Here is a 12,309-nt window from a genome sequence, read left to right as displayed (position 1 = left end):
CTAGGTAATCGAACCGTTCGATTTGTGTCCTCCCAGCCACATGTCGCGCATGCATTGTCCCCCACAACAGTGCCCTTTATACCAACATGCCTCCTTTCCTGACTTCACTCTCTCCCTCCGAAGTCGCTTTCTTCCTTACCTACCCAGCCACCATTTTCTCTCTTCTTCTTCTTTTTCACCATTTTAATTTCTTCTTCTTCTTCCATTAAAAAAAATTACAATGTCAAAGAAACAAAAATATAAAGATGTTGATCGTCCTAAACTTCATATTATCAATTATCTCTACTATTCTAATTATGTAAGTTTTTTTATATTTAATTTCAAAATTATTATTATTATTATTAGAGTATTTATTCGTTTTGGTCTCCAAAAAGTTTTGGACTAGACATTTTAGTTTCAACAACTGAATAAAGATTTAGGAAACAGTTGAATTATTAATATTTTGGGGTTAAATTATTAGTATTATTAATAATTATTATTATTCTGAATGTAAACAGTTGATTTATTAGTATTATTAATAAAATTTAGTAGTTAAATGAGTATTATTCTGAAGTTTAGTAAACTTGATTTAGTAAAGTCAATTTTGTTTTGGTATTTTCAATAATTAATGATTATTGTTAGATACTTAATTAACCTATTTTGTGTAGTTAAATTTAAAAATTTTTTAATAATGATAGTTAAATAATTAGTAGGTTAGTTGTATTTATGTATGCATACTAGTTACTAAATTAGCTAAATTTATGGTAAGTTTAGCATTACTCTAATAAATTAGTTACTATTATTTGAAAATTATTAACTTTTAGTAGTGAATTAGTAATTATTATTAATTTACTAGTAGTTTGTTTTATTTTTGTAGAGTTTATGAAATGTGACATGTAACTATCTACTACCTTTAGATCGGTACAATTATGCTGTAGAGGAATATTTACGGTTCATTGGTTTTTATCATGTTTTTCATATTGGAATATATCAATGTCAGAAGGTATTGGTAAATGCTCTAGTCAAGAGGTGACACCCAAACACACACACATTTTACCTTTCGATTGGTGAGTGTGCTGTGACACTGGAAGATGTGGTTGTTATTCTTGGTCTTCCGACAAACGATCTTCTAGTGATAGGAGCGACTATGAGTAGTCACGAAGCCTTAGAGGCTGAGTGTTTGCACCATTTTGGGGTTGCACTGAGAAAGTCAGATTGTAGAGGAAGCTTTATAAAATTGTCGTGGCTTCGGAATTTAAAAGAACGTTTACAGTTGATTGACGAAAACAGTATTCAGAGGTACATGAAGTAGCACATTATGTTGTTATTTGGTACGATCTTATTTGGAGACAAGTCTGGGGCAGCTGTGCATTGGAAATTTCTGCCTTTGCTTCGTGATTTTGGTAGTATCGGACAATATAGTTGGAGATCGGCATGCCTAGCACACCTGTACAGGGCGTTATGCAGGGCATCTCGTTTTGACTGCAAGAAATCGACGGTCCACTGACATTTCTGCTAGCTTGGGCTTGGATCCGTCTACCACATCTTGCGCCAGTTCCTAGGGAACCCTGCAGTTTTCCGCTTGCAAACAGGTAACATTATCGACTTACATTGTATCTTCATATTTAGAATCCAATTGTATTAATGAAAATAAATTATATTAGGTGGCATAACTGGGAGCGTGGAGACATACGTTATAGATATCTTAGTCTTGCTTAATTTAGGAAGTCATTGGATGATCTTCAGGAAGGCCAGGTTTGTTTTCGTTAAAGAAGTATTTGTTTCGGGTTTAGTGTAATTATTATTTGGCTTGTAACCAGTTAGTGTAAGCCTCGCCCCGTTCTTGTAAACGCTGGTAACGTAATTCGTACTTGCGAACCGTCCTCGAATATCCCGTGCAATAAGAAAAAACAAAGAGAAAAAAATAAATGAGAAATACTGTTGAAAGGTAACTCTGTTAATAATGAACTTTGAATTACTCAACGTTACCTATATTGAAGACAAGCTTTTGCAGGTGTGGTGCCTTGAAATTTTTCAAAAAATTCGACTCTATATGCCTTATGCAAAACATGTGAAAAACTCTAGGAGGCGACCAAGATCCGTTATTGCGGGCCACAACTGCATTGATGGATTCGTGTCTGTCAGAGATCAGTCCCACACCATCCCGAGTCACCACATGTTGTTGCAGGTTACAATGAAAAAATTGCCACGCATCAGAAGTCTCGTCCTCTACAATAGCAAATACAATTGGGACAATATTATTGTTACTATTCTGTGAAACTACAACCAACAAACAACCCTTATACTTTCTATACAAGTGAGTCTCATCCACCTGGACAACTGGTTTACAATATCTGAATATTCTAATGTAGGGGTAATAACTCCAGAAGACTCGATGCAATACCCGAATATCAGTTACCAAGTCATCGCCTTGATATGCAGACATAGTCTCAAAATGGACGACTGATGATGACTCCTTATGACACATGACCTCAAACTATATCGACAAAGTTTCGTACGATACTTTCCAACCTCCAAATATTTTTCCACTGACTTTTGCTTAGCCAACCATGCTTTTCGATAGCTGATGGTGTAATTAAACTTCGACTACACTTTTGTAATAACTGATTTCACCTTTATCGAGGGTCAGCCTCAACCAACGACTTTATAGCTTTTGCAATTGAGTTCGAATCTAGCTTCGAATGATTCTGAGAAATGGTGGCTCTGGTACAAGTGTGACTACCATTATACCTCTTTATAACCCAACAATACTTTCTACTGATCATGCTAACCCTGATCAGCCAATCACAACCTGACCCATACTGTGTACACTTGGCATAAAATGTCAACCGCTTTGACTCATATATCCGGTAGTCTACACCTCTTCGAATGGTATAATCTTTTATTGTCATAATAACAATTTCCCTATAACTGAATTATATTCCCACGACAAATTCACCATCTGCGACAATAGGAATTTTTACCACGACGACAGCCATACGATAAATATTTAATAAACAAATATTTAATAAGTGAAATTAAAAGTAAAATCTATCTACAACTTATAAAGGAATCATATCAAGAAATCAATACTAACAAAATAAATATCATATATCAAATCAATGTTCACAATATTAATATTTATTTTAATATTAATATAAAAAATTAATACTCACTATATCAATATTAATATAAAAAATTTACATCAAGTTATTATCTCAATTTTAACAAAATAAAAACATAAACACATAAATAAATACTAATTAATAAATACTAATTAATATTTAACTGAATCAATAACTAACTAAAAAGATTATTATCTTAAATTTAACTAAATAAACACATAAACAAATGCTAATTAAGTATATTTTCACATGTCACGTAACTATTTGGTCCATCGATCAATATAAATTATTACAAAATTCTAATCCTTCGTATAAATATAGGCAATTACGTACCTGCATTCATATATTTCGGAAACTGCAGAGCATGCATGACTTCTAAATCCAAAACTCGTATGAAAGATGGCTCCTCAAATGGATGTTCGTTTGCGAGTGCATTTTTCACATCTGTCACATTTGCCTCCTTAGTGCCGTTACCTTGATCTTCGTCTCCATCTGGACTAACAACTTTGTAATTGCTTTCAAACTCCTCCTCACTGTCACTATTGTAATCTTCCCGTTCAATATTTTGGTCGGCTTCAGATTGTTCGAACTCAATATACAACTCAATGAACGATATCTGAGCGTGACTTTCAATGTACATTGAAAACATCTCTTGCATGCTCGCTTCATCAGTTATACATTTGGTTTGAAATTGAACGAATTCACCGAATACTGGTATAGGATACCTCTATAAAATACATGATATCTTCCTCGACTTTTCAGAATCTATCTTCTCACAAATCACACCTTTTAGTTCTTCGAATGAGATTGTGAATGGAATAACAAAATCTAATAGATTTTCACAAATAAATTTTACTCCTTTATATGTTTGTAACAAAATCTGACCAAAATAATACATTTTTAATAAGATTCTATCATCCATTTTTTCTCACTCACATGAATATGAATTTCACTGTCAATTTTTTTCACCTCATACGAAATGATAGAGATCTAGGTGGAAGAGCTAAGGGAAGAAGAAGAAGAAGGAGTGGAGATCTGATCACTCGTGTACAACTCACACACACTTATGTGTGTGTGTGTGTATATATATAACAAATCGGACCCAATGATTTGTATTAACTTAAATAAAATATATAATAATCAAATTGGACAATCCAATTGGATACACCAAAATTCAAAATTTTTTCTCCCACATAAATTGGACCGTCCGATTTGTGGGCCTAATTTTTTTAACAAAAAAATTGGATAGTCCGATTTTTTCATCCCATGATTCAGAAAAAGCTACCCCACATTCATGTCTAGCACCCCCGATTTTCTATAACCATGCACAACACACACAGACTTTGTATATCCAAAAATAATGAGCCTATGAGTTTCTAGTATCACCTTTGAATCTTGTTTTAGCTTTCTAAACAAAAAAAAGTGAAATAAATATATCAGGTGCTTCTTTTTGTTTGTTTTCAACCTTACATCAGTAACATGTGAAATAAATAACATGTGAAACTATTTATTGATGGGGATGACTTAGGTAGAAAAAAATATTACAGTTAGTGAAAATAGAATTCACCTTAGGGGGCAGAGCCATGAAAGTAAAGGGTAGCACAGTGAAGCTCAATCATGGAAGGAGTTCACACTGCTCTTAGATGCCACCAAAATTTTGGTACTTTCACATCTATCTGTGGTCCTTTACCCCTGCCTGTAATCTCAGAACCAGATAAAAATCTCTTCCTCTTCTCTATGACATTGGCGGGATAGTGGCTGCGCGATGGAGGCAGGAGACGAGACCGGTGACGGTGGTTTCGAAACTCAAACGGTGGCTGCACGATGAAGGAGAAGAAACTACGACGATGGCTTCGAAGCTCGAAGTTGCGACAGCGGCGGTAGAAGGCCGATGGCTGGACGGAAGTGAGGGACGAGCTTGACGACAATGAGAGGAAGGAGAAGCTCGAGGTCGAGGGTGATGGGACTGAGTAGGTGTGGCGCTTTTTGCTTTACCGTTGTGGAAAGGTTGGGTAATGGTTAGGGTTCCTCAATCATACAACGCCGTTGTTGCTAAAATTCAGAAAATCGATCGGGTTTCGGTTCTGTTTGATCGACCGATTTCTGGTTGGTTCGACGGTTCAACGCTGATTTTTTAATTTCTGATTTTGGCTTTAATTCAAATTGTATTTTCTATCGGTTTGTGGTTCAACCGGCCAGTTTAAACCGGTTTTTAGAATTATTTAGATTTTTTGTTATTAGTTTAGCAACTTTTATATTTAATGATAAAATTAATTTTTAAAAAAAATAAAAACGGGGCTAAAGCCCAAGAAAACTATACAGAAACAACTATAAAAAAAGAAGTATTAATGGCGTCTGCCATAAAATAAGAAGAAATAACAGAAGGTAAATTAAAAAAATAATAGCATCCCAACTGCAGATTATAACCCTGTGCCGCCAGTCGATCAGCACAACTGCACAAGCCTCTGCTTCCTTGAATTCATGATGAATTTTCCAAGCGGTAAACTTGTGACATCTGGAATGAATCGCAACAACAATAGATTTAGCAGAATGGAAATCAACATTATTCTCCAGACAAAATTTCGCAGCAACCTTTGAATCTACTTCAATACTTAGGTTAAGAATATTAAGGTTGATAGCCAAATCCAATCTAAGAAGAATTTTCCATAGTTCAGCTTGAGTAACAGAAAGAAAAAGTACCCAACTTAGCACTGAAACATGCCAAAAACTTACCATCATAATTCCTTATGATACCATTGCAAGTTGCAGTTCCTTCTTTTGTGACTAAACCATTAGTATTTAATTTGAAGAATGGCAAGGCAGGGGGTATCCATGTGATTTATTTCTCAAAAAAGGAACCAATTCTACTACTAGTTCGAGAAAGTTCGGATTGTGCAAAATGATAGTCTTTAACTAGATGGATAAATGTCCAACAAATAAAAATTTTTTGGATAGAGTGGTTAGTCTCAAAGATAAACTTGTTCCACCGAAATCAGAAAGTATTCATTGTGCAAACAAAGATAAGAGGCCGAAAGACACCTTGATAGTGGGATTGAGCTAATAGATTTTTCAAGAGTCATGAGTAAAAAAGCTTACAAAGATGTATCCATACTCAATTAATTATATATGTTCTTTCAGGTCTTGTGCGCAACTTTATAATCACAGAAGACATGGAATACAAATTCAGAATAAAAAGACCACAAATATAGCAAAAATCATGGTGTCATTACTTTAGTACCATATAATCAAATGTCAAAAATTTAAAATTTAAATAAAATTTAAGCGATTAAATTGAAATAATGTAAAATAAGGGCAATAATGTTATTATTTCTATTTTAATTATGTTATTTTATACCTTATTGTTTATATTATGTGTTTGTATAAATTTATGAATAAAAATACTATCAAAATAAAAATTATAATATCTATTTTTTAACCCCATCTGAAGCTATAATAATATTATTGACTTCGACCAAACGTTTCTCTAAGTTTGTTTTGCAAATGATTGTGACGATGTCTCTTATTTCATTTAATCAATTCTAAAATATATAGATAGATTATGCGAAAATTCTAGTTACTTTGTGGATTATATTTGGTTTGACATTCAATTGAATTGATTATTTCCATATTTGCATAGTAGGTTAGGGTTTATGAGGGGATTTGTTGTTGATTGTTTTACTGTTGTTATTGTTGTTGGTGGTGATAGTGTATATAAAGAGAATAGAAGAGAATAGAGATGGGATTCATAATGGAATTTGCGAGGCACTTGGTACTGAAGATGATGGAGGATCCAGAGGAAAGGGATAAGAAGTTCAGGGAGCATGTATATGCCGTGAAAGACAGGTGCGCCAAGACCAAGGAGATGTGGAGTCTCCCAATGAGGCCCTATGGCTTTTGGACCTTTGAGCGCCATAACTCTCAGCTTGCTTGGGATGCCCAGATTAGCCAGGTCCAAGGACGTCGAGACCCCTACGACGACGCCCTCCAACAATTCTCAGGTATCCCATCATGAATTCTCATCACTTCCACACTGCCATGTTTTAATAAACATTCTGCATTTGTGTTGCTATAGAATTTGGGTTAAACCATTTTTAAGGCAGAATTAGAATTGAAGGGGTAATGTTATGCGACTTTTTATCCCAATGGTTCAAGTTGTTAGGTAGATGCACATAAAGTGTTGCGTATCGAACTGTACTTCATTTATGATTTCTGTTTAATGAGTGAATGGTTGAGCCTTAAGATGCTGCTCTTAGCTCATTTGCAGTTTACTAAGGTACATGGACCATCAAACTTTCTGTCAAGCATGCATTGTTTGCCTACACATGCTATGCTATTTGTCATATTTCTGGAACGTGAAGCTGCCTCTCCTGTATTGCCATTTTAGCTGCCGGCTTATCCTTTTCACCTAGCTGGTTTCTTACCTAAAAGTTTGGAGAGAGGGGTTGTCAAAATCTAACATCAGGATCTTGGTGCTTTTTATAAAAGTATATAAAATTATAGCAAAAAATGACCTTTTTTTTGTCCTTTCTTTTTCCATTTCTTTCATTTTATCCCATTCCTCTTTATGCACCTTGGACTTCTTAGGAAGATGCTTGAACAGGCCACTACATTGAGCAAAATATCCATGTTATTGACTATATCTCCATGGCTGCTAGTTATATACAATGATCCAGACCAACTTAGATCCAAAACGGGTCTTGTATGTTATCAATTAAAGCATCAATAGGTGTAACTCAGAACAAAATATTAACTGGGATCGAGGGAGGAGTCATCGTAACAAAAAGTATATTTTTTATTTCTTGATTGCGTCGCTTGTTGGGATATGGTATTGTCTTAGAATGCGAGGTTTCTTTAATATTTTTTTTTTTTTTTACTTTTTTCTTTTGATTCTTTCTCTTTGAGGGAAGATTGTAGAAGAAGAAAAAGGTGGGAGGAGGAGGGGGCGGAAGCGAGGGACAAGGTAAGAAGATGAGTTTGCCAATATAGACATGACGAAGGGGAAGTTTTTTTTTTTTTTTTTTTTTTTTTTTACTTTTTTCTTTTGCTTCTTTCTCTTTGAGGGAAGATTGTAGAAGAAGAAAAAGGTGGGAGGAGGAGGGGGCGGAAGCGAGGGACAAGGTAAGAAGATGAGTTTGCCAATATAGACATGACGAAGGGGAAGAGGGAAGTCAAGGGTTAGTGAAAGAGAAGGATAAAATAGATATTACAAAGTTAAATGTATTCTTTGAATATTTCATTAAGTATGTTTTATAAAGTTATTTTTATATAATAAAAATGCTTTAATCTCACCCATTGATTAAATTTTTAATGGATAAAATTTATAAAGAATCTTGGACCACCAAGGGGGCAAATATACTTTCCTCGATGAAGAAAGCTCCTACTTTGAGTTGGAATCTCTATGTATTTTTCTTATGTTCACATTTTCTGCATTCATTCATATATTATTTCTTCTCTTTTAAATGCAGGGAAATGAAATTGTCACAAGTTCTTTTGGTGCAAAACTGTGAATTCCTCTTATTTCCCTCATTGAATTTTCTGTTCCATTTTTTATGGAGACATTGCAGACAGCTGGTTTTGTACTGCTTCAAACTGTTATCTGAATAAAGTTTCCTAATATTAACTCTGGTATTATGTGAGACTCTTATTTTTCTTTTTAGAATTTATATCATATTTCACAATTGCACTTCCGGGATGCTTAAACATATACAACATTTCTAATGTTTTAAAACAAGCTATTTTTGAATTTTGACATATTTTGTGTGTTACATTATATATTGTAGATTTGGTAACATTCTGGAACTAGTTTTGCCATATAACATACAGAGTAGTTAATCTTGCAAAATCTCAGTGGAATCTTGGGTTCCCATCCCATCCCAAAAACAACCTAGGATGAGATTGTACGAGATATCAGTTTGTGTCTCAATCGCCTCAGCCGGGGTCATGCTGGGATCCCAATCAGAATCTTTGCGTATCCCAGAAATTCCCACCGAGATGATATGCGAGAGTGTCAAATCCCCTTTTTTCCCACACAAGCAGCATCAATAATGGATTTTAAAGGGGGTATGTGGGTATTATCAGTCTAATGTTGTGTTAGTTCTGTTGCTACACTCTCTCGTCAGTAACCACTCTGCATACATTCAGCAATCCTTATTTCTATAATTTTCTCATGCATTTATGCTGTCTCTTCTTCCCTGATGCGCCACTTGTGCAATATGTTTCCTCTTCCCTAAGCAAGACATTAAGCTTAAACACTTACCATCAATAAAGCTTCCTGCTATCTCTTCCTCTATTTTACTTATACCTTCTCTCCTTGGTCATTCTCAGTTCAGTCTTTGCTGAATCCCCCCCTCCCCTTCTTTTGAGAATCATTGTGTCCCTTTTCTCTGTTCTAAGTTTGTTTCATAATCATTGTATGGTGAAAATTCACATGCAATTGTCTTCATGTGAAATTAATGGTTAAGAATCGTTAGATGACAATTGCATGTGAATATTCACTGGTATGCATGCTATTTATTTTGCAGAATTTTCCTCTTAGCTCTCTTCAGCTCTCCAACTAACATATTATGATGACTATTTTCATGGAAATTTAGTGTCACCCATATTTTATGTCGACTTCAAGGTTTTTGAGACGAAAAATGATATTTTTACAGCTTTTTGTGTATACTTTCTCAATGATTTAAAAACATAAATTTTTATCTTTCTCAATTTTTATGAATAGCTTTTATTATTAAAAGTGAAAGTGTACGAGAAATGTGTATATAAAGGTAATGCATATAATATCAGTCTTTTGAATCTGACGGAGTTATGTTTTGCTTATATTAATATTGATTGGGGCGAGCATCACTTATGCAGCGTCATATGTTTATTAGGACACTGTCATATGTTTATTAGGACACTCTATTATACAGATTCAGGTTGTATAGAGAGAGAATTAAATTTTTTTTATAGTTACTTTTTATTATTTTATTAATGTTCAAAATGTGGGTTCTAGTATTTTTAATCTTTCTTTCATCACATAAAAGAAAAGATCTATAAACTTACATCTTTAGCATATAATTCACCATGTTTATTTTAGTATCTTCTTTTAGAGAGTAACACTTTTATTTGGTCAAATTGCATCCTAAGGTGAAATTTTTTAATTCTTTTACAGATTATATGTTATCCATTATAATCGAAATTTTTAATTAATATAAGAAATCAGGCCGCGACGATACAACTTAAAATTTTCAACTTAAGCAAATTCCAAAGGTTTATAGATCTTACTCCAAGGTACCATCTTACTACAAATAATAATATTGTTATTTGATTAATTGCAATTGAATTACTCTATATGATCAAATAAGATACTTAAATGAGTAAGAGTTTAGTTGTTACTATGCCGAAATTTAAGGTAGTAAGATGAGTAACAATACAAAATACATACTTAAATGTTCCAAAAAATAAAATTCTAAATGGTTTTGTTAGATAGACAATGACTTTTGTTAACAATATAAATAATGGACTTTAGAATTGACCCAATAAAGTAAAAAATACTCTATTTCCAAGTTACCTCTTAAACCTTAACATTAAAATAACCATCTGCACACTTAGTGAATTGAACATTCAGCTATTGTTAACTGTGCATGAGTAAATCGAATCAAAAGAAATAATTATCCAAATAAAAATAATGAACATAATCATCTGCATACCTATTGAATTGAACATTCGACATATTCATTGTTCACATTGTTTAGTATTCTCATTGTCTACAGGGGCGGAGCTATGTACAAGGAAAAGGGGGCAATGACCCCCCTAATTTTAATTTTTTACATGTAAATTATATGTAAATTTCAGTTTAGCCCCCCCTTAAAATTTTATTTTAGTCTTATTTTATTGTATAAATATTTTTTGCCCCCTCTAATATTTCTTCTAGCTCCGCCCCTGATTGTCTACCTATACTTTTCCAATTCTAAATACTGAAGGAGGCTTTATAATTTTATATTATTTATAGTGCAAATCAAAGTAAAGAACGTCTCACCATTTCTATATCATAATAAAAATTAAGAGAGAATACGTGAATTTTCGACTATATATGCTACATGTACATTAAAATTAGCCACTAAAATCAGTCACCAGTATAAAATATATGTTGGAATACAAATATACATTAAAAATAAATTAAACTATACATGTATTTATATATAAATATATTGGTGGCTGATTTGANNTTTCAAGTGTACCGGGAACACCAATATTCCAGTTATTTTAACCGTTGATTTTAATTAATATATATTATATATATTTTTTATAATTTAGATCAACGGTTAAAACAACTGGAACACTGTCTTTCCGGTACACTTGAAACTCTTCCTATACTTTTATATGTACCAAAAAGTAACCTGTAAAACCTTGTGTGTGTTAGTGTGCACAAAAATATTTGGTCCTACAAATGTGATAACCAAGAAGAACAGAGGACATTATTCACGTGGTGAAAAATCATAGCCTTGTAACAAAACATTTACGTATTTCATGCAGTAATATCAAATGTTGAGCACCACGTAACATTAGCTTTTGTCAACCATTACATATAGGAGTAGCATTTTGGGAGAGGGTAAAAGTGAGATAAATGAGTATGTTGGACTCAAAAACGACAGAGGTTAAATATTTGTAAACGTGAAAAAATAACAAATAATATATATTTTTAATAATAGCGACATGTATATAAATAGTGGTCAACGTGAAGAAACTTTAGTTTTATTGATATGAACTGCTAACCACTCTTAAAATCTTTAGCTTTCAGGAAGGAACTTGTTTGATGTAATTATTATATATATATGTGTGTGCCGTTGCCACAGATAAGTGCCAACTCTATTTATTATATCTCATTATCTCAACAGTTCTTGAAAACCATAGTTCACCAAATAAAAACTTATGTTGGGTTATTAACATCCTGATACTATTGTCGCATGTATGTGTCGCATACTATATTAGTGCATTAATGCACATGCACTTCTTCAACGGCAAAGCCATAACAATAATCAACTTGTTAACTACGTTTCTTTCTCTCATAATGTACAAATATTTATATTGCTTTTTAATTTGTTTTAATGATAAGAGTTATTGTTTTAACTATTGTTGCACGGACTGAATGTCGTGAATTAATTCCATATCCCACTTGATTAAAGAAGTCCTTTTTAATTTGTCTTTTGTTTTCTCTATGGAGATT

The 12,309-nt window shown here is 33.2% G+C and overlaps 1 protein-coding gene across 1 annotated transcript; it reads left to right on the top strand.

Annotated features, from left to right (window-relative positions):
* Positions 6,594–8,791, top strand: LOC107609326. Its single transcript, XM_016311284.2, has 2 exons — positions 6,594–7,102; positions 8,570–8,791. The coding sequence occupies exons 1-2, from the start codon at positions 6,841–6,843 to the stop codon at positions 8,575–8,577; spliced, it is 270 nt and encodes an 89-aa protein (XP_016166770.1). The 5' UTR covers positions 6,594–6,840; the 3' UTR covers positions 8,578–8,791.

This window comes from Arachis ipaensis, chromosome B01 (genome assembly GCF_000816755.2).
Source record: "Arachis ipaensis cultivar K30076 chromosome B01, Araip1.1, whole genome shotgun sequence".
Lineage (NCBI taxonomy): Eukaryota > Viridiplantae > Streptophyta > Magnoliopsida > Fabales > Fabaceae > Arachis > Arachis ipaensis.
The sequence above is the reverse complement of the archived record's forward strand: the minus strand, read 5'-3'. Positions and strand labels throughout refer to the sequence as shown.

What these genes read in the sequence shown, in the direction of transcription:
- LOC107609326 (XM_016311284.2), top strand. Translation starts at nt 6,841, where the DNA reads ATGGGATTCATAATGGAATTTGCGAGGCACTTGGTACTGAAGATGATG.